This window comes from Puma concolor, chromosome D4 (genome assembly GCF_028749965.1).
Source record: "Puma concolor isolate L17-30 chromosome D4, mPumCon1.1.hap2, whole genome shotgun sequence".
Lineage (NCBI taxonomy): Eukaryota > Metazoa > Chordata > Mammalia > Carnivora > Felidae > Puma > Puma concolor.
The window spans coordinates 34323600-34347815 of record NC_141679.1 but is presented as its reverse complement, the minus strand read 5'-3'; the positions used below and the strand labels follow the sequence as shown (position 1 = coordinate 34347815).

Below are 24216 nucleotides of genomic sequence, written 5' to 3'. Positions count from 1 at the left end.
CTTGGCATTTCTTTTTTTTTTTAAGTTTTTATTCAAATTCCAGTTTACATACAGTGTAATATTAGTTTCGGGTGGAGATATATATATATATCACTTCCATACAGCACACAGTGCTCATCACAAGTGCCCTCCTTAATCCCCATCACCTATTTTACCTACCCATCCTCCCACCCACCTCCCCTCTGGTAACCATCAGTTTATTCTCTATAGTTAAGAGTCTGTTGCTTGGTTTCTCTCTCTCTCTCTCTCTCTCTCTCTCTCTCTCTCTCTCTCTCTCTTTTTCCCTTTGATCATTTGTTTTGTTTCTTAAGTTCCACATATGAGTGAAATCATATGGTATTTGTCTTTCTCTGACTGAGTTACTTCACTTAGCATTATGCTGTCTAACTCCATCCATGTCATTGCAAATGGTACAATTTCATTCTTTTTATGTCTGAGTAATATTTCTCTGACTGAGTTATTTCACTTAGCATTATGCTGTCTAACTCCATCCATGTCATTGCAAATGGTACAATTTCATTCTTTTTATGTCTGAGTAATATTTCAATGTGTGGAATATATTCCACATCTTCTTTATCCATTCATCAGTTAATGGACGCTTGGGCTGTTTCAATGATTTGGCTATTGTAGATAATGCTGCTACAAACATTGGGGTGTATGTATCCCTTTCAATTAATATTTTTGTATCCTTTCAGTAAGTACCTAATAGTGTAATTGCTCAATCATTCCCCCTTGCAATTTCTAAAAGAACTCTAGGAGGTGCTATCATAAAAGGTAGTTTGGCTAACAGTGATAAAACAGAACAATGATCTACTAAGAGTAATTAGTTAATAAATCAGCAACACTCAATAAGTTTATAAATATATATAATCAATAAATACTTATTTAAACTACACTGTGTAGAGGTGCCTGGGTGGTTCAGTGGGTTGAGTGTCTGACTTCGGCTCAGGTCATGATCTCACAGCTCATGAGTTTGAGCCCCACATTGGGCTCTGTGCTGATGGCTCAGAGTCTTGAGATTGCATGGGATTCTGTGTTTTCCTTTATGTCTGCATGCACCCCCAACTCTCACTCTCTCTGTCTGTCCTCAAAAATAAATAAACATTAAAAAAATTTTTTTAACACACTGTGTAGAGCTCTAAACTCCAAGTATGGCATCTCTCTTAAAGAGCTTGTAACAACATATATGAAGATACCTAAAATATTTAAGGCTATTCAAAAAATCCTTAATGTATGCGTTGAGACTTGGTAATTTAGAGAAAACTTTGGTTAAAGCAAAGAACCCTGAAAAATTATGTATACAGTTAAAATTAACTTCAAATGTTTAATTGTATATTCATTAGTTTTTAAATTTAGGGCTAAGAACTCTCCTTTGACTATGACCTAGAATTAGCAGTTTACTGCATTTGATAGAGACAAACAACTTAATGGCTTTGAAGCAACTGAAGTATAGAATCCTACTAGATTTTTATCATTTTCCATTTATTTACAGTTGTCTTGTACATAATTCAACAGTACTGTGGGTTAGTGACAGGGCACAAATTACTTACTTTTAGTAAGTCATTCCAAAGCAGTTAACTTAGGATTCACAGAAGCAACTTTTATTTTGTAAGCATATCTCATCAGTTTCTTTCATACTTAATTATTTATTGAGTATATATGGTGTGTGTGTGTGTGTATATATACACACACACACACACACACATATGGAATATAGATGGAATAAATACCATGACATCACAAAAGAGCACAGACATCCTAGAGAATAGCCCCCTAGCTTTTAGCAAACCTGGTGCAGAAAAGGGAGAGTGGGGCTAGCTTTTAAATTGGTGAAGTGGAGATCAGATACAAAAATACATATAGATATGTATATGCATATGGAAAAGAACAATAGAACAAACAATAATCATTACTTGAGATAAGGGAAAGAAAAGAGAACTTCCCCATAAGCAAAGCACCACACCTGAATTTCAGTCCCTGTGAATGGTTGTCTGGTACTCCGTCTCTCCATCTGTAAAATTTAAGGGATTAGCTCAGAGGTAGTTCTCAAACTTCATCGTGTATCAGAATCACCTGATGGGCTTATGAAACTCAGGTTGTTTTACACCACCTCCAAAATTTCTGATTCTGTAGGTCAAGATGGGGCCCCAAAACCATCTTTCCTATCAAATTCCCAAATGACGTTATAGTGGTCATGGGGCAACACTTTGAGAACCACTGGATTAGATCATCTCTAATATCCCTTTCAAGTCTAAAATCTGATTCACTTATATATGACATTTTTTTTCCTGAGAGAATAGAAATCAGGAAATAAAATTGAATGTTAATTTTTTGAATTCATTAGTATAACTCTTTAAAATACACCATACAAGAATAGAAAAGTTTCATTATCTACTCTGTCATTAACCAACTGAAATAAATATTAAACTCGAGGTCCTTAATTCATAGAAAAAACAGAGTGAGGGAATTAACATTTATCAAGAACATATTAATTAAAAGGCATTTTGCCAACAATAGCCTTATAGCAACCTTTAGAAATGGGTTTAGATTTTGTAGATGAGCAAACTGAGGCTCAGGGAGGATAAATAGATGACCTAACACCACACAGCTAGCAGGTGGAAGAGCCAGATGTTGAATCTGTAAAGTCCATGCTCTTTCCACTTGCCAAACTGACTCATAAAATAAGCATATCACATCACTGCTTTCCTTGTCAACTTATGTGAAACAAAATAGTCCATTTCACCAACTCAGCCAATACTTTAATTATGTTTAAATTATTTTAATCAGTAATGGCATTTTAACAATATTTGTTCTTCCTATCCGGGAGCATGGAATCTTTTTTCTATTTTTTGTGTCTTCTAGTGAACTCTTAAGAAAAAAAATGGACTTCTTAAGTGTAGTGACTAGTAGCTTCCACAGGCAAAAACTGAATTTCTTCCCTGGACTGTAACATCCAACCATTAGAGATATAAGGGCAGAAATGGTATCTTGGAGTTCACCATTACATCTTTTTCCCCTATCTATGTCACACATGAAAAAGACATTCAATAAATATTTGATGGATAAGTAAACATGAGTGGAAGTGTCATAATCCAAAACAATACCAGGAGCAAAGCCACACAAGAATTCTAAACAGTATAATCTGTGTTGTGTAGGTAAAAAAACATATTAAAAGGGCAGTAGTGTTATTCTTAACATGCCAAATAAAATGGTTCTTATTGTTACTTGGTTAGTGGAGAGGCTGGAAGTAAGCTAGGGACCAGATTTTGTGGGCACCAAACCCTGTAGGATACTTTACATTCATTATATGTGAGGCTTTGTAAATGTTGAGTCTAGGGCTTGCATTCTAATTACCATTATGCCTGGTATTAATGGAAATGTATGCTGCAACCCTGAGAATTATCAGGATAATAAGCATCCCATTCCCAATATCTTCCTCCCTATATGAGGTAGATTAAGTCTGCAAAAAGAAGCATTTAGTGCCCCCAGAAAGGGAAGCACCATATAGTGTCCCTGATGTTAAGAAAAAGTTTATTTTCCTTGAATGGGTTCCTTATTAAGGAGCAGTTTGCTCATCCCTGATCACCACATTCCCTCTACTTCCAGAACACACTGGCAGGAAATAAAACGAGCTATTGCTCTCCTCATATGCAGTATTATTGCTGCTCATATGGCCTCTGCTGAATCCAGCCCTGGGTTTACCCCTCATTGGAGGGTTCCAGTCCACTAAGGAAGGCAGCTTGGGGTCCCAAAATTGGCCGAGACTCCATGAGCGAGGTTGTCCAGGCATGTGATAGAATGAACATTGCCAAGCTGTTACTGTATCTCCTGGGGAGCTGCTAAAATGACTCGTTGCCTTTGGAGAGAATCTTCCGGAGGAAGTAGCTTTGACATCAATGAATTTGTACTCCTCTTCCTGTAAAGTTGGGGAAAGCAGCTCACCTGTAGCCATGATTGGAGAGCAAGGAAGAGCTGGTACGCAGCAAAACAATCCCACAGTGTGTCAGATTCCTTCTCACTGGTCTTGGATATGGCAGGCATTTCAGGTTCTGTGCACATGGTATGTCAGATATTATTGAGTTAATTCTTCAGGAGATTAAATGCCCTGTCAATTACTCAAGTATAGTAATTTAGAAGTTTCTTTAATAAAAGGATAAATTTTCAGCCCCTTACAGCAGCACATGCCCATAGTCCCATTTACGGGGGAGGCTGCAGCAGGAGGATAGCTTGAGCCCAGGAGTTCTGAGCTGCCGTGAGCTGTGCCCATTAGGCGTCTGCACTAAATTTGGCATCAATATGGTGACTTCCCAGGAGCAGGAAACACCAGATTGCTCAAGGAAGGTTGAGCTCGCCCAGGATGGAAACAGAGCAGGTCAAAACGTCCATACTGATCAGTAAAGGGCATATTCTCAGATGCTGCCACTCATCATCTATATATTTTAATGCTTATGAATATTTCCATATAATTAATGCTGTAAATGGTAAGTGCTGTAATTTCCTTTGACCTATGTTGCAGTTAGATATATTACTTGATCAGTGCTCTCAATGAATCATTTTATACACACGTATTTAGTTAATTGATTTTTTTTTTTTCCTGCCTGTGTTTATGTGTAATATACTGTATAAGGGGAAGGAAATCAGCCTGCTTGCAGCTGAGTCTGGCAAAAGAGCAATTAGGTTCTATCAGAACAAACAGCTGTCAATAATGAGTTCTGAATTAAAATTACTAGCAAAGAAAGGAATCTAGACATCTGCAGGAAGTATGAAAATATTTTTATAACCTAATAACTGAGATCTGGACAGGGGTATCACTGAATTTTCCCAGCTGTACCTGAAACATATTTTGAAATAATCCCAGACTGAAAGAACACTGAAATTCACCACATAAACTAGGCTGCACTTTTTTTTTTTTTTTAATGTTGGCTGCCTTTGAAGAGTATGTATTTTTATTTCATGTAATCAGCATGAAAACTTTCTATTTCAAACTATTTTACTCTGCCCCCAGTCATAAAATGAAGGTTAAAAATAGTTCTCTTATCTTCATATTGTGTCTTTCCAATCAGGGTCCTGTTGCTTGGATATATTTCTTTCTGTCTTTGGAAAAATACTTTGGGGTCTAATTACACGGTATCTGATTTGCTCCCATTGGGGTTGCTTTTCACAAAGAAAACTTGCAAGGTGGGCTTCTGGCATCTGAGTTTTATTACAAGATAATTCCATATATGTGCAGGTATCTAGAGATAGTAAACTATTTTGGTCTTAAAAAAATAAACCTTACTTTTTGAAAACAGCCTTTGCAGTTGCCCTTTTACATTGAAGTTTTTAGGTGGTTAGGTCAAAAAACCAATGTGAATAAGAGATAAATATTTTTAAAGGTATTATATATATGTGTGTGTGTGTGTGTGTGTGTGTGTATATATACACATATATATACACATGCTTGTGTATACATGCATGCTTGTGTATACGTGTGTATGTGTGTGTATATATATATATATATACACACACACATATATATGTGTGTATATATATATATACACACAAGCATAGATAATTAGCATATTTGATACATTTTTTGCCCCCATTTACTCACAAAAATATGTCAAGAGTAGTATCTCTATATCGCTATGGCCCATGGACTACCAGCAGCAGCAAGACTTTGGAGCTGGTTGGAAATGCACAATTTTGGGTTCTCCTCCACACCTACAGAACTGAAATCTCAGGGCAGAACCCAGGAAATCTGTTTTTTCAACAGATGTGTGAAGACCACTTTGATGGACAGATAATGCATAAATGCCTGGTGGTACAGTGCATGGTGATGGATACATAGAAGAGGAATCTCTCCTTTTGCATTTATTAAATTGACTTATTACATATTTTTATCTTTTTGATGTTACAGTCTTGTGACTGTGTTCTCCATCTTCTACTATTACTCTGCATGAGAGGCAAACCCTGCCCTCTCTACCTCCACCCTCAAACATAACCAGTATGTCATTCTGAATACACTTAGTACTAGTTTTCATTAATGAAATAGTCTCCGTGTATGAATACTATGCTTACTGAAACAGAGCTGACATCAGTATAACTAGTATACATAGCCAGGTACACAAAGATCTGTTTTTACAGTGCTTCAAAAGCCACCTAATGTATTTCTCTTTGGCCAGTTGAATAGACTGGAGGATCTAATGTTTCATGAATAAAGTACAGTAACAAATACAACATGTATCTTTTAGACCAACATTCTTGCAGCCTCAATTACAGAATCATGGACCTAGGGTCCATCTGAGAGCTCTAAGGAAAACTGTCATCTGTTTTCCAGTGAAACTCCACTGCTGAGGGCATAAGTCTTGGAAAGAGGAGATACAGACCAAACTTTCAGCTCTCAGCTCTGCTCTAACAGCCACATGATTTTGGTCAAATTCTTAACCCTGGCTAGGTCTCCATTTCCTCCTTTGAAAAATCTAAGTAGGCAGGGGCGCCTGGGTGGCGCAGTCGGTTAAGCGTCCGACTTCAGCCAGGTCACGATCTCACGGTCTGTGAGTTCGAGCCCCGCATCAGGCTCTGGGCTGATGGCTCAGAGCCTGGAGCCTGTTTCCGATTCTGTGTCTCCCTCTCTCTCTGACCCTCCCCCGTTCATGCTCTGTCTCTCTCTGTCCCAAAAATAAATAAACGTTGAAAAAAAAAAAGAAAAACCTAAGTAGGCAGACAAGCTAGAAGAGGCAAAAAGAAGTACTTATCCATTAATTCAGAAACCTGTGAGTTTAAGAAGCCAGATCAGACCCATGGGGACACCAACGCAAAGGCCTGATGGAGGCCTGCAGGGTGATATAAAGAAGGAGGCCCTGTATAAGACAGTAGGTAGATTGTAGCAAGCCTGAGATTCTTACTGCCTTAACAAAAACTCGTGGGAATCAAACAAAAGGACCTAAACAAAAGGGCCAGACGAAACACAGAGATACCAGTTTATAACCCCTGATTTAGAGCCTTCAATACCATTGGATCATTTATGTTTAAATGAACATAATAGCATCTTTGTAAAGCAAAGACAAAAAAAACCTCAAAATCTTGCCCTTGTGGGAAAACATTGATATGCTTCCCAAAATGACTGAAATAAAGTTGCCAAAATTCAGTTGCTAAAGTTTGATATCTTCCAAATTCCTTCCCATTGCTGTTTCTTCTCTTTGACTCTGCTTAAACTGAGTCAGGAATAATGGCATTTATGTTGCTATGGTGAGCCTGCTGCCTGCACTGAACAGGTTATATACATTGTAGTTGACATGATTGTTACTTTCTTTGGGTTGCACAGTACACAACCTGTGCAGCTTTACTTGGCAGGCCTGGTTAATGGTTGTATCCACTTTCAAAATGTAGATAATTTAGTGTCATTATGAAAAGAATTTAGAATATGAACTGAACTGATAGGCCATTTACAAAGAAAATATCTGTGAAAATGATAGAGTTCCATGTACTTCTATCGCATCATTCAATTGACCTTATTCAATTTAGAGTCAATTACCAATTACCAGGCCAGCTGAGTCAGTTTCTCTCTGTGCCTGATGGCCTCCTCTATCCATCTGTAAAATAAGACCTGCTATGGCATATTCAGGTGTTCTTTATATAAACATATTAGCCTTCTAATTTATCTTGAGCACCACATTTTAAGAATAATAGGAAATGTGCTTGGCAGGTAATATTGAGACAGAGCCAAAATCATACAGACGTTTTTGGAAGATTTTGTTTGAGTCAACATAATTGAAAGAGAAAATCCGATTAGGCCCATGTGTATTTTGTTTTTTGTTGACTTATTCTTTTTAAGAAGCCTCCTTCAGGCCATCATGGAAAAATAAAATGGAGAAAATATGATCTGGGAAGGTCATCCTTGGCCTCTCAATATTCTAGACTAAGATCCTTATCATGTCAGTTTTTCTGGGCTTAGATTCTGCTGCTTCTCTGTTGATGACATATGAACTTTTGATCACCAGAGGATGCCACCCAAGAGTGCAATGGACTTTTTCTTTCCAGATTGGTCAGGTTTTTTGGGCTTGTCTCATCGTAACTTTTGCTCATTCTAAGTCTTTACTAAGCATCCTCTTCCCTATGCAAGTCTCAGCTGTAAGTAGCTGCCAACATTGCCCAGACTTCTCCTAAGAATCCATCTCTGGTCAATATTCCCACACTAGAGTGCACAGGGTTCCATCTTCTCTATCTCTGTGGGGACTCAATGGTATATTGATCTTTAATGTCTTTATAATGGTAACTTTTATTCATTATTCTATATTTCTTTTTAGTTCAATTGTGGTATGATTTTGTTGTTCTTGCATTAGAAACAAAATTTTTTGAACACTTCAACTAAAGTGAAAGTATCCCCTTACTCCCATCCTCCACTAAGAGGTAACTGTTGTTATAATTTGTATATCTTTGCAGATAAATCCTATCCATAAACATGTATGCATATAAAAATATATAATCTTGTTGTATGGTCTTTTTAAAAAATATAAGTGGCATCATAATGTATCTATTCGACAGTGTCTTGGGCAACTTTTCTTTTTTGTCAATCTATGGGTTTACCTCATTCTTTTAACTGGTATTCCTGGTATTTATGTATTATAGTTTAACCATTTCCTTGTCATAGTAATTGTTTTATCCAATTAACCTATTTCAAATAATGCTACAATGAAAATCCCTTTCTAAGATTCTCTGTGCATATGTGTACATTTATCTCAGTGACAGATTTCTAGAAATGGAGGTGCTGCGTCAGAGAATATGTGCACTTAAAATTTTAATGAACACTACAAAATTGTCCCCTGAAATAACTATATTACCTAGGCTTTTAGTCTGTGTTTAATAGCATGGGTAAATTTAATTCACAATTTTTCAAAATATTTAATTTTTATTTTATACTATATAAAAGTAAATTAAGTAGATGAATATTTATGTCAAAGAAATTGGTATAATTTATCTGGTCATTCTAGGTAAAAGAGATGCCAGAGGCCATGATACTAAAATACTCATGGGTCATTGTTTTGTAGAGAGCACTAAATATTCTAGAGGTGTCCAGTATAATTCAGTGTTAAGTTGCATGCTAAGTTTTAACAACAGAAAAAAAAAATGAAAGAAGATTTTTAAAGTGACAACCATATCAGGGGCTCCTGGGTGGCTCAGTCAGTTAAGTGGCCAACATCAGCTCAGGTCATGATCTTGTGGTTCATGAGTTTGAGCCCCACATCAGGCTCTGTGCTGACAGCTCAGAGCCTGGAGCCTGCTTCGGATTCTGTGTCTCCCTCTCTCTGCGCCTCCCCTGCTTGCATTCTGTCTCTCCGTCTCCCTCAAAACAAATAAACATTAAAAAGAAATAAAAATAAAATGACAGCCATATCACAATCACATCACAGTTTTATCAGGGTAGTCATCTGATTAATCTTGTAAACCTCAGTCATAAAACTCAATCCATTCTCATAGGTGTCCTATTTTGTATATTTGCCATTTGTAAATGCCATTTCTGTTGCAACTGAACTGTAATATCCAGTCAGATTATGAGCTGATATATGTACAAAATGCTCACCAAGATTTTTGGTTCATATTTTACTGTCTTTGCTCCCAACTAAATGATCTGTAAAATCTCCTGATTCTATGGTCTTTTTTTTTTTTTTTTTTTTTTGCCAGATCATTGAAGTTTCAGTAAAGGGTCAGCATTAACACTCCACCAGATTAATCAGAAAAGCCAACTTTTAAGCAAATCCCCAGAATGATTTTGGTACAAAACAGCCCCCTTATGCCTCTTAATGTTTTCCTTTTGCACATTACTACCGTATCGCATCACGGGACATTAAGCATATTTCAACTCATGGGACTAACTCAATCATGTTTTTAGAAATTGAAAACAAATGTTGTAACTGGCTGAATGATAATGTTAAAGTAATAACAATTTCCTGGTAGGCGTACTTGTTCAATGGATTGCATAGTCTTTCAGCTTGTAAACACTGGAATGTCTGTCACTGACTGACACCGTTTTTCTGTTGTTGTTGTTGTTGTTGTTGTTTCTATTGTTGTTCTTAAGGCAAAATTTGTCAATAATTTGGTTTGCTTTGGTGGAATCATTGTCCTCAATGGAAGATAACTTAGAATGTTGGATTTACTTCAGGAGAAAGAGGGACCAACCTAATGCTAGACTTGATTTAACAGTGCTGTCCTCTTCCCTTTTTGCTGGAATGTTCTGTAACATAATAAATGTGCTGAATTGTGCTGGCCTCAGCCTGAAGCATGGGGTTATGCACTTTTTTAAAAGATATTTAGAAAAATCTGTCTCTATGCTTGGCAACTACTCTGACAGAAAGCAGATAAAAATAAGGGTGGTTTATCAGTTTTGCTGTTCTTATCATGTTTCAGGTTGAAGGCTGTTGAAATGATGAAAAACAAACAGCACTAAATAGGGTTCCGTCATTATTGCTGCTGTGGGGAGCTGAGTTTTTCAGGATCAAAGAAAAATGCATTTGCTTTTAGAACTACAATCCTTCATTTTGAGAGGTGCATTGCACTCAGATACTGATGGGTGAAAAATAGAGCAAATTGGAGAAGGAAGTAAAATATGTTCTGTTGGGGGAACTTGGAAATTCAAACACAAGTAGACTGGCATACTTCTAAAAGCTCTGAATTTTCAACGTTCAGTTTCTTAAGAAAAAAAGTGGTGCCTGAGGTTGTTATTTCTGAGCAAGTGGGGTAGAGCATAAACACAGGATGTTTCCATCTCATCAAATTTTAAGAATCCCCTTTATCTTTGTAAACATGTATAAAAGTAATATTCCCATGCCAGGGGCTTTGAGGAATGTTCCTGTATATGTCATTGATACAGAAGAAATGTCTTTGTATTTTTAAACTTCTATTTTTAAAACTTAAGTTGAGCACTTCCTATTTCCCTGGCATGGAAATTACTATGAGACATTGTCAAACATGGTAGAGACAAGGAAGCTGTTGTTCTTCCCCTCAAGGAGACTGTCAACTGGTACAAAAATAATAACCAGGAAACAAAACTGAGGTAAGGTGGTTGCTGATAGAGATAAATTTCCATAGATATCCAAGGAGGAGTAAACCAGGGGAGAGTCTTGGTCAAGGATGCAGCAGGTGAGAGGATTCTTAGAGGAAGCTAGATATCAACAGGTAGACCTAATAAAGAGAAGGAAGGGCCTACATAAGCAAAGGCTGAGAAAGCATTAAATATGTTTAATTTTCCTGGAGCTGGGGAAATCTATGACTCTTATAATAAAAGTAATTGCCTGAGAGCCATGCAGTTTCAACTAGGTAAAGGCAAATAGACAAACATTCTCAGATATACAAGTCATCAGGAATAATACTACCCATGGACACTTTGCATAATACATTTAAGTATATATTCCAACAAACCAATGGATGTATCAAAATAAAGAACTCAAGAGTCGATGAGGCTATTATGCCATAAATATTTACAGATTGCCCACCACGTGCTGAGGCATCAGGGAAGTAGTGAGCAAAACCAACAGGATCCTTTCCTCATGGAGATTACAGTTTAGCAGGAGAATTAGATAGTAAGTAATCATATGAATACATATGTAATTATAAATCTCAACAACTGATGTGAGGTAAATGTATAGTGTTCTGGCAGAGCAGTTTTGAGGAATTTATATTGATTTAAATTGATACCTATTGGGGCGCCTGGGTGGCTCAATCGGTTAAGCGTCCGACTTCAGCCAGGTCACGATCTCGCGGTCCGTGAGTTCGAGCCCCGCGTCGGGCTCTGGGCTGATGGCTCAGAGCCTGGAGCCTGTTTCCGATTCTGTGTCTCCCTCTGTCTCTGCCCCTCCCCCGTTCATGCTCTGTCTCTGTCTGTCCCAAAAATAAATAAACGTTGAAAAAAAAATAAATTGATACCTATTATGGACTGAATTGTGTCGCTTCAAAATAGGTCTATTGAAGTCTTAACCGACCCCCTTGTAATGTGACTATATTTGGAGGTGGAGTGCTCTCTCTGTGCACAGGTACAGGGAAAAGACCATGTGAAGTCACAGATAAAAGCCTGCCATCCTAAGCCAAGAAGAGAGGTCTCACCAGAAATCAACCCTGATGGCACCTTAATCTTGGACTTTTGGCCTCCTGAACCATTGGAAAATAAATTCCTGTTGTTTAAGGCACCAGCCCTAGCAGACTCACACAATACCTAAAAGGACAAGGAATGTTTTGCTGAGTGAAGAAGGATGGATAAGTTTTCTAGGAGAGAATTTCCCAAGAAAAGTTCCTGGAACAGAAAATAGCTTAGCCTATTTGAGTTAACTAAATGAAAGCCAACGTGGCTGGAAGGCAGTGAGGGGAAAAAGGACAGGTGCTACATATTTATTTTCCATTTTAAGGGTTGTTTATAGCATTTTTATCAAATACATAACTGTACTAACAGCAATTCTTTAAAATAACTGTTTTGTTTGTTTATAGTTCTCTGGTGTCTCTTCTCATTCTTATAAAGATACCAGTCCTGCTTGGCAAAGGCCTCACCATTATGACCTTAACTTAATTACCTCCCTAAAAACCTTGGGGTTTTAAGACTTCAACATATGGATTTTGAGGGGACCCAATTCAGTCCATAACAGACATCAGTTTGTTTTTGTTTTGGTTTTGTTTGTTTGTTTTTGAATGTTTATTTACTTATTTTGAGAGAGAGAGAGGCAAGCACGCAAGCAAGGAGTGGTGGAGGGGAGATAGAATCCCATGCTGGGTTTCAGGGCTCTTATGAACTATGACAAACCATGATCTGAGCCAAAATCAAGAGTTGGACGCTTAACTGACTGAGTCACCCAGGTGCCCCATAACAGGTATCAGTTTAAATGACATTTCCTCAACCGTACTTGGCCAGCATGCTGTACATTTACTTCATAGCAGTTGTTGGAGATTTATAATTGTATATTTATTCATATGATCACTTACTATCTAATTCTCCTACTAAACCGTAATCTCCATGAGTAGAAGATCTTGTTGACTTTGCTCACCACTTCCCTGATGTCTTAGCACATGGTGGGCACTCCTTAAATATTAGCCTATAGAGTCTTATGAGAGGACGTAGCAAATGTGGATGGAAAAACAAAGTAATGAGCAACTTCCTGTCTGTTCCTGGCTGATGGGCATGGATGAGTTAGGACAGTCAATAGTTACTGGCAATGTGTAACAACCAGCTCTGTGGGAGTGGGGGTGGGGAAATATTTGCCAATTTCCTCATTATACGTCCTCCCACCATGGCTGATTTCAAGGTACAAATGTGACATCACTGAAGGCAAAGCTCAGGAGAGAGGCTCAGTTAGCACATCATCATATAATAGTTTCACCTCAAGAGCATAAATGAAAACTAATTAAGAAGTAGTGTGTTTTGTGTATAACCTTATTTTTAATACATTTATGCAAAATTTCTGAGAATTTAACAATTGGCTACTGCTGGCTCCAGCACACCATGGATGGATAATTGAATAAAGTTGTAGAGGTTGAAAGCACAGAAATTCATAATTTATTACTGTACAGGGAAGGAGGGGAAAACAGTCCAAACTGATTCTTAAATTTTAGCCCTGAATAGCAAGGAAAGAGAGAGAGGGAAGAGCAGATTTGAACAGAGAAGATGCTGATTAATCTTGGAATCTATTTATCTCTAAAGAAATTTGAGGGTGGCTTGAAATATAGGTCTCCACTTATGCTCAAAGAAAAGTATATCATCTTAGGAATCATCTGTTTGAAGATTATTGCTGAATCATGAAGGGGAATGAGAGAAATGAGGACAGAACTTTGGGGACATTATCTACATTTTGGCATTTGGCTAAGGTATGTGAATTAGAGAAAGAGATACAGATGGAAAAATCCAGAGAAGCATGAGGATTATCATTACAGGAATTAAACAGAAACCAAGGAAGAAAGGGTTTTTAAGGAACCTACGTTCAGGATCGTTGAACAATACTAAAGGGATGTTGTTGAGGGGTGGGCCACAAGAAGGGCACCATTTTTTTTCTGATGCAACTGGCAGAAAGCAGTGGCAACACCATCGAATGTCGTGCTAAAATTTAACATCTCACAACTTACAATTGAGCCCCTCTTCAGCCATTTACTATTAGCTGTGGGACTTTAGGGCAGCTCCCAGATGTTATAAATCATAGAAGGGAAAAGGGAACTGACGGACATTTGCTGAGTGCCTCCCGGGAACCAAGCAGTGTGTTTGGAAGGCATTTTGCTGGCATCTCATTTACCATGACAATATATGGGAAAGTAGTAAGTTCTTCAAATGTAAGATATTATTTATTTGAAATATGAAGAGAAAGGGGAGAACAGCTTGAGGGGGTAGATTAAAGCAAGATGTTGAAAGCCTAATCTTAAATGATCCTGCAGTGATTGTATCACAATTTTCTTAGCTTTAACATTATCTATTCCTTTCGTCAGCTTCAGAGGTAGAATTTTAAAATGAGTTTGCACCCACAATGTTACTGTGTCTTCCTTTATGTTTGCAAACACTTGGCATGTTTAATTCAGCCTTAAAACTTGCTAAGTAATTAACTAGAGTTAATGATCACTATCGCGATTTAAGAAAAAAATGGGAAAGCAGGGAAGAGTTTAAGTGACTTTCTCAAGGGCACTCAGCCATTGGTATCTGGAAAAAGTGTGTTGAACTTCATGATCTTACTTAAAGCTAAGAAACCTCTCTAACATTTAAATACCCAAGAACTCTTCCTTCTAAAGATGAAGTAATACATAAATTAAAAGGGTCCACTCCTTCCCTATCTTCCATATGAATAGCAAGTTTGAGGAATTAACAATATTTTGAATTGGCGGAGAAGAAATAGGTTTTACACAAGTAATAGCCTCTCTTCTGTCTTTTTTCCCCCATAGTTTGTAATTTAGACTCAGGCACATATTTGATTTTTTCCCTCAGTTTTTTGGGGAAATTGCATCCATACCACCATGAAGAGGTTGCTACTGTTTGAATCTGGAGTTATTCCTACCAATTTTCCAAGATCCCAAGATATCTTTTTGTCAGAATATAGATCCAGAATATAGACATTTGGAATGGTCCCTGCTGCATTTTTTGGGAAAATATACCTGCCATTGTCTAGAATTGACTTATTTAGGGCTCAGTTATAAGGCTTATGGCATGGTTTGCACTAAAAAGAATTGCATGACGTTGTATCCAATTAGAAACAATGCACAATTAGGATGAAGATAATTAAGTAAAACAACGCAGAGAAAAAAGATATTACTCATGGTCTTAGAACCTCCTAAATGTGAGGGCTATCCCCTTTCTCCAGGTTAAGTCTTACTTAGTTTCTTTTAATTGCACTGTGATGGCAGATCAGAAGACCCAGACACAGAGGCCTCTCAAAGCATTTTCCTCTCTCCCTGTTCCCTACCTAGCACTGTGGAGCAGTTTTCAGGCCTTCTCTGCATAATTCTGAACCTTTGTCAAATGTAAGCTTCTTTCACTGACTGAAGGGTCCTTCTTTCTCAGTAGGCTTACCGAACATGGGTGGGCTGCTCATTATGTAAGGCCTCTGATGCCAATTACTGATTTATTTTCTTATTTCACAAACATTATTAAGCACCGACTTCATGCTTAATTTAGGACACAAAAAGGTAACAGAAAAGTTAGTTCCTGCTCTCAGGATATACTCCATGATTTGAGGATGACGACCCTACCAGACTAGTTAATAATACGATGTGATTGAGACTGTAATGGAGTGGCATTTGAGATACCACTTAGGTGATCTGGAACAGAGGGTGATTAATCCTGCCTAGGGACTGGGAGAGAGGGGTAATGGGGAGTATCAGGGAAGGCTTGCCATCTCCCGGTTTTATTAGTAGAACAAACTAAGTAAACGGGACTTTGTGGATCTGGGTGCATCAGATTTCTAATTGTTGTGTGCTAAAAAAAATGTCTGTCACTTCAAAGACTCTTTGTCTCCAAAAGCTTTTGCATTACATCTCAGTGTAGTATCACTTTGTGGTTAAACCTTGAATGCAGTCATAGAATGAAAATCCAGAGGCTCTCTGACTAAATACTAACAGTCATTTTTTATGTCTGACAGGACATAAAAAGTAAGCAATTTTTAAATAGTGTTCCTATCATATTCCTGCTTAACCTAGTCTACAAACCTGAGGGCCTTTGTATGGAAGCTAGATTTGATCTGTACTGCTCAGTACATGAATAAAGGTATTATTTATTACAAAATGCTCACTTACCACCTTGTAGGCACTTGGCACTAGAGAGAAATTGCCATTTCAATTGAGTCAGGTACCCTAGTGCTCCCTAAACTCATCCATTTGAAGTTCTGGTATCTTCCTTGTATAAGTGCCTCACTAGGCCAATGAAAAGTTTCATATGTAACTCCCAAAGCCAACATATGGCTGCAAAAGCCATTTTTTTCTCTTTTGGTATTCTAGCCTCCTAAATTCCCCGTCCTTTGTGTCCTTCAAGTCCTGGTTCAAATGCCACATCATCCACAAAACCAACACATCCTGGTTTTTGTTTGTTTTCTTTCTGTCCATTAGTATAAATAGTTAAGTAACCTTTTACCTCATTGATAGATGTTGAGCTCTTTAAAAGTAAGATCTAAGTCATCTTTAATGTTGTATCCCACATGTTACTGAACAAAGTACTGTTCATTGAATGAAGAGAAGGATATGTTGATGGACAGATGGACAAATAAATGAATGCATAGATAAGCAAATGACAGGAAACAGTGGCATGTAGCTAATGAAGGAGACTGTTGCTTAGTATCTATGGTGGTTGTGTATACCTATTCCTGTTAATTACATGTTTCCCAGCCAGGTAAATATCCATGATCAGGAAGAGAAAAATATTTTGGATTCAACCATACTTGACACATAAATGGACTCACTCTAAAGAGTTTGCTAAGAGACAAACAAGACTTACCTCGAGATTTAAGAACACAGATGTGTTATTTTGCTAGTATTCTTTCCAACACTTGAGGAAATTCCAATGTTTCAACCACCTGACTCTGTAATCCAGTTCAGTAAATTAGATTGTCTCCTTGGAACAGCATATCTTGTTTTGGGGTTTTGCTCTCTCTTACCTTCTCTTCTTTGAATCCGTTTCCACCAACTGGAAAATGACCCATAAGTCCAGAAGTAATGGAGTTTAAAAAATGCCTCAGAGCTTCTTCAATAACAAAGATTGAAGCTTTTATTTTCCCACACAGAATACTTGAATTTCACCTGGAATTTCAAAATATGTTCAACTCTGGAAGAGAAGGAAAAACTCGCCTGTACTCTCTAGTGATTGTTTTTTTATTAGGAATTTATTTCCATTGAGAATTACCTGCTCTTTTTTTTTTTTTTTTTTAGTGTGTAATAGCAGTTCAATATCTTAATTATATATTTCCCACTAAATTGATCTTAAAACCTCCTTGCTGCATTTTAGAATATGAAATATTTCATACTGAATGATTTTCTAGTTTTTATTTCGCAAATTGAACTGAAATAAATGGAGAAGATTTGCAAAAAGATATAGCCTAGTTAGATATTAACCAATTTACAAAATGCCTTCTAATATAAATAACCTAAATGTGTTTTTTAAATGTGTCTTTCAAAATAATGTATGCTTTGTTTTACATGATCAAGGAGCATAGTGATTATGGATTTACATTTTGAAACCAAATTAATTATACTTGGTATTTGATTCCCTCCCCTCTGGTTACGGTGACTTGATAATACCTTTTATTTTAGAGTGCTCCAAAATAATCCCAATAGCTAGTTGAAAAGAATTAATGGTTTTAAAACTTAGTTAATAAGAATGAAAATAATTTTTAATGTGTTTGTTTCCTGGTAGATTTATTTAGACTTTTCTTTTGTTTTTCTTGTAGTGCGGGAGTTGGCAGGACTGGCTGTTTCATTGTAATAGACGCCATGTTAGAAAGAATAAAGCATGAAAAAACTGTAGATATTTATGGCCATGTAACTTTAATGAGAGCCCAGAGGAATTACATGGTTCAAACAGAAGACCAATACATCTTTATCCATGATGCACTGTTAGAAGCAGTGACTTGTGGAAATACCGAAGTGCCAGCTAGAAACTTGTATGCCTACATTCAGAAGCTGACACAAATAGAAGCAGGAGAGAATGTCACAGGAATGGAGCTTGAATTTAAGGTATGATATTGGATGTGATGTGGTAATTCAGAAGCAAGTCATTCTGGGATTGTCTCTGAATAGTGGCCTCACTTTCTTAACCTTTCAAGTTTTTGAAGTTACAAGATTCACTTGACCTTCTCAGGTGTCCGACTATAAAATACTTTTCTTCCTCTTTCCCTTTTCTCTGTCCTTTGCTTCCTAACAATACCTCGAGCTCTTTTGTACCTTAATTTAAACTGAGAGATCATACTCTCAGAACATACTTAAAAAGTCAGTAGACTATATGGAATCATTAGGTAGAAGTGAAAAGCAGTGCAGTTTGAAGAGTCCTTTGCTTTAAAATAAACAAAAGCTTTACTCTAAAGTTTTCCTCTAAAGAGGAAATCTCGGGTACATTGCATCTAACTGTAGGCTAAAATTATCTTTGTCAGATTTTTTTCTTTTTTTCTATTCAACAGCGTCTAGCCAGCTCTAAAGCTCACACCTCAAGATTCATCAGTGCCAATCTTCCATGTAATAAATTCAAAAATCGCCTTGTTAATATTATGCCATATGAATCCACAAGGGTATGCCTGCAGCCTATCCGAGGAGTAGAAGGATCTGATTACATCAATGCCAGTTTTATTGATGGATACAGGTATATACGCTTGCTCCCCTGACAGTCCAAAGCCTTGATATTTACATGTGCCCCAGTTTCATAAGCCAGAATGAATTTCATCTCAATTGAAAACATCTTCTTTATGCATAGGTCAGCATTCAGTCCCTTGGTGTTTGTTTGTTTGTTTGTTTGTTTTTTGGTAGGAGTAAGAAGAAGCAGTCATGGATTCTTTATTCTTGCCTTTTGTACTCTTCCTTTAGAAACCATTTGGGTGTGGAAAGAGTTAATACAGAAGATTTATTTCATAAATGTAATAGATTATGTAAGAGTCCTTTCTACAAAGCAAAGCCACACCAGTGTTTAAGTGATTTGTATGATACATAAAACTGAGCTATGAGCATTGCACTAAAATTTAAATAATAATGAAGACCTACATGATAATAGTAACAAAGCAATTTCTTTTGTAAAGTCCCTCAAATATAGTAAACATTCTTTTTCAACGTTTATTTATTTTTGGGACAGAGAGAGCCAGAGCATGAATGGGGGAGGGGCAGAGAGAGAGGGAGACACAGAATTGGAAACAGGCTCCAGGCTCTGAGCCATCAGCCCAGAGCCTGATGCGGGGCTCGAACTCACGGACCGCGAGATCGTGACCTGGCTGAAGTCAGACGCTTAACCGACTGCGCCACCCAGGCGCCCCTAAACATTCTTATTTGATACACAATCTTAATGGACATTTACTACAACTGCAATGATAATATGTTTTCAGTGTTCATCCTTGGGTTTGGTGTTTACATATCATATGTGAACCTTTGCATGTTCTCTGATTACTTTAACATGCTATTTTTATTCTCTATAATTCAGACAACAGAAAGCCTACATTGCTACCCAGGGGCCCTTGGCAGAGACCACAGAAGACTTCTGGCGGATGCTCTGGGAACACAATTCCACCATCGTTGTGATGCTCACCAAGCTGCGTGAGATGGGCAGAGTGAGTGTCTTCTCATAAGACATTCACCATGAAGAAATGACAATTTCATTCTAATAACCCAAGGGCCAACATCATTTCTTTGAAATGCAGAGTTCTCTGGTCACATTCTGGGCCATTCATTACTCTGTTGGTTTTTAACTTGCAAAGCCACATCAAGTTCTTTAATTTGTGTGTTTTGGAGAAAGATCTAGTATTTTGTTTCCAGGCACAATCTTTTTTTTTTTATTCTGGAAAAGCTGGAGTTTCATGAGCAAATGTACCCTCATTTCTCTGTGGGAATGAACTTGACTTCCTTACATCTGTGAAGCAAATTCTTATTTGCCCATTCTCCACCCAGGTTGAATAGTTACATAGTTTTTCCAAGGATATAATCTGGTAATCTCAGTTCTACTTTTTGAAAATGATTATTCTGAAAAATATATAAAATAGTATATGAGGCACTTGGGTGGCTCAGTTGGTTAAGTACCTGACTCTTGATTTCTGCTCAGGTCATGATCTCACAGTTGTGGGATCAAGCCCCCATCAGGCTTGGCACTGGATGTGGAGTCTGCTTAAGATTTTCTCTCTCTCTCCCTCTGCCATCCCCAGCTTGCTCTCTCTCTCTCTCTCTCTCTCTAATAAAATAATATAAATAGTATTAGAGATACCTAAGGAACTACCACTTAGATTCAATAGATGCAAGCATTTTGCTATATTTGCTTAAGATATTTTCTTTCTGTCTTCTTTGTATAAATTAAATGGTAGAGATGGATCTAAAACCCATCATTTAAACCACATAAAGAGAGCAAAAAAAAAAAAAAAAAAAAAAAAGCCAAACTAAGAAATTAACTTGACTATTCTGACTCTTCAGAGTTGACACTGCAAAATTTAGCCAAATCATTAAAACTGCCTGGACTTCAGTTTCCTCAGCTGACAAGGGAGACTGGACCAAATCAATATAGAAGTTTCTTTCTCCATTCACACTTGCTGGTTCTTATTATTCCATAATGCTCTGATGCAAGTCTCCTCTGGTGGTGCAATGCATGATGGATAGGGCCAGCATTATATCCAAGGACTGGTGTAATTATTTGGAGAACTTGTAGGTATGAAGACACTTATACTATCAAAGTATTCAATTTAATTTATGTGTATTAATAACCTTCTGTATGCCAATTCTGTGCTTTGTACCATGGGCAAATATTAAACCACATGATTTCCCTCTTCTCAGGGAACTTATGGCTTCAAAGAGAAAATGGGTCACATGCCATTGGAATGGACTTGAATTTTGAACTTTTTTAATGAGAGAAAGAAATATGTAGATTGATAGATGATTAGATAATATTTGTACTTTGTATGATTTGACATTAATCCTCTCTCCTTTTAGGAGAAATGTCACCAATACTGGCCCGCAGAACGATCTGCAAGATACCAGTACTTTGTTGTAGATCCCATGGCTGAGTACAACATGCCACAGTATATCCTAAGAGAATTCAAGGTCACAGATGCCAGGGTAAGTTTGCACAATCTTATGCTCTTAACCATTAGCTGAAAAGCAGTCTAAAATGAATCTCTGGGGAAGTCCCTGCATGGATCAGCCGGTTAAGTGTCCAGCTCTTGATTTCAGCTCAGGTCATGATTTCATGGGTTCCTGAGATCGAGCCCCACACTGGGCTATGTGCTGACAGCACGGAGACTAAGTGGGGTGTTTTCTCTCCCTTTCTCTCTCTGCCACGCATGTGCTCTCTCTCAAAATAAATAAGCATCTCTGGAGAAACATCTGCCAAGTGATCATACTCCCAAAGTGTAAAGAAATAACTTATCTTGGAGGACTATTTTTTTTTTTTACTGTAAGAGTAACTTTTCCTCTGTCTGGCAAGTGTCCTCACATGCAGGCTTGGCTTCCATTCAAACATAACATCTGGCAGCCCAACTTTGGGGATACACTTGGTGAGTGTGTGTCCTGGGAAGCATTTACTGATTGGTTGGCTGTGCTTATATTCACTTTCTCAGCTTATTCTCTTTGGAGCTTTTTTGACTTCTTCATTACTTGAGGCTGTAAATATGTTGTTGTTTTGCAAAGCCCTCTAGGTCATGTGGACTTAGAGGTTAATTTGGTATGATTTTAAAACTGCAGAGCAAATGGCATTCTTTAGAAGACTCTGACAAGCTTTGCACATTCTAATTTGATTCCTGGCATGGTTTATTCCTCGGTGTGCTAATGTGTCTGTCCATGAGAGCTGTGCACCCACGACCCTTGTTGGCTAATTTTCATTCTGCATGTCTTATCTAGATTGCTGAGTCCAAGGTTCAGCCCTGATGTAAGATGTTCTATGCATAAACTTTAATATCCTTGCCTTTGGCCACTTTCAAACCATGATTACAAACATATCTTAGGAGAGAGCAGGGTCAGTCCAAAGCCTTGCTTTGTTTTTGGAACTGTCACAGTAGGTGGGTTGAATGAAACTCCAGGATACAGCTATTTACTTGATCCACTGTTTTTTTGTTTTTTTTGCCTTTTTTTTTTTTTTTCTGGACAGCAGCTTTCCCAGCCAATACTCATGTTTAGAGATTGTCTGCTAATCTCCAAAGCTGTGCCCTGGCTATTGGCCTAAAGTGAAGGAGAAATTGGTTAGCAGACTGGTTGGCCCAGGTGACAGATCTGTTAATCCCAGAAAGTCTGAAATCTTAACTACTCTGAAGGTGACCATACTCAAGATAGCAGTTAATAGCAGTTAAGTCCGTAGGTTGAGTTTTTTAAGTTGCCCAAGTAAGCATGCTTTGGTTATACATACATACATACATACACACAGTTGCCCTTTCATAATTTGAAGATAGATATGTGAGTGAAAACCTTAAGTACATTCCAAGAAAATCCACCAACCATTTCTGATGGTAAAGACTGGGGGTTAGGCCCTGCAAATAACAGACACAATTTCTTTACTACTCCTCACTTGCCCAAATTAAATCTGATCACAAAAAGAAAAAGAAATATTGAAGAACTTATTCAAATTATTTTTTTAAAAGGCTCCCTGTGATTTTATAATTTTCTTAGCTGCCATAGCATTTGATGTTTGTGCTCCTAGTGTGTTTCTAATCTGAAAGCAGTTTAGAGAGTGAGTTGGCACTTGGAAGACAGTATTGTTAAACAGGTAACCTTTAAATGGAGTCAGCTGGTGTCTCCTCCAAATAGTAAGGGTTTGTGCACATGACCTCTTCTTGCTGCTAAAAGCAACTGTAGTCAGAAATGAAATCCCCAGGATATTCAGAGGAGGACAAATCCGCATTACCTAGTCTTTGGCTTCCTTCCTGTGCTTTCCAAACCTTTTCCAGAAACAGAGGGAAGTAAATCATGCTTCCATGGTTACCATCCATAAGTTAGTTATGGGGCCAAGCAGTTATTTGCATATTCCTCAGTGTTCCCACAAAGTTAATGTGATCTTCCTGTTTTATCAAATGATGACAGTCAGGAATATGCCCTTTTCCTGTGGAAAACACAAGACACAAGTTATGTATGCCCATCTCGAGCTAAGCCATCCCCTCCTCTCAGTCTGACTGAATGGGAAAGATTGGGTCTCTGTCTACTTAACCAGAATCTTGGGAACATGCATACCCATATCCAAAGGCCTTTAAAGGGGAAAGAGATGTTACAAAAATGGAAAGGAGGAACAAGTTGAAGGCTTAACTGGGAGCAGAGCCTCTTCAAATAGGATCAGTCTTTCCAAGCATGGAATTTGGACCCTCTCCCTCTCAGCGGATTCAGCGAAGAAAGTTTATGGCCATAATTCTTATTCCTCCAATTAAAGAGAGGGTCCCTTCTGCTTTTCTTGTGCTTCTGAAAACACTGTTCTAGAAGGAATCAGAAGCACATTAGTAGATCTTTCTCAAATCATTTCTACTTCATGAGTCAGAGTAGTTTTGCCTAATCACTTTAAAGATTCCTCTCATATCCAGCTTGTTTTCTTTCCATTGGTCTGTCTGTTAAACTCCCCACAGTGCCTAATTCCTGTGGTCAGCCAGAAGAGCACTTTTTCAGAATAGAGTGTTTATTTGATAATAATCTCTTTTATCTCCTTGAGGGACCCCTTACTTCCTTCCCACCCAACAGCATAGTTGCATAACACACGCTATATACACTACCATGGCTAGAAATTGTATGCCTCTGAGACACGTGGGGCATCGAGATTAACAGCTACCCAGTTGGTGTCAGATCCTTTTAGTGTCACTATTTGTCATTTGACAATGCTAGATATAAGCAAGCACAGCAGACGGGAAGTTATTGTGACAATAGCAAAATCTCTGGTCTGGATGACATGCCTAGTTGCTCCTTTCAATATTAAGTTATTGGCTCCTGAAATTTTTAAAATAGAGTATATATGTTCCACTTTGGTTTTGAAGGCAAATTTTGGATCATGGAAGCATTTACTAATATGGGAACTAGATGGCTTTTTACAAGAACCCAGGTTTTTACTTGGGCATTGCCAGACTGAAATTGCAATTTAAATATATGTGA

The 24216-nt window shown here is 37.7% G+C and overlaps 1 protein-coding gene across 34 annotated transcripts in view; it reads left to right on the top strand.

Annotated features, from left to right (window-relative positions):
• Positions 1-24216, top strand: part of PTPRD (protein tyrosine phosphatase receptor type D) — a 2237777-nt gene that overhangs the window by 2204778 nt on the left and 8783 nt on the right. For all 34 annotated transcript variants that reach the window (XM_086685253.1, XM_086685255.1, XM_086685268.1 and 31 more), the window contains 4 exons: positions 17871-18156; positions 18597-18775; positions 19601-19727; positions 21091-21216. In XM_086685253.1, the coding sequence (XP_086541379.1) occupies positions 17871-18156; positions 18597-18775; positions 19601-19727; positions 21091-21216 (718 nt within the window). The remainder of the gene's footprint in view (positions 1-17870; positions 18157-18596; positions 18776-19600; positions 19728-21090; positions 21217-24216) is intronic.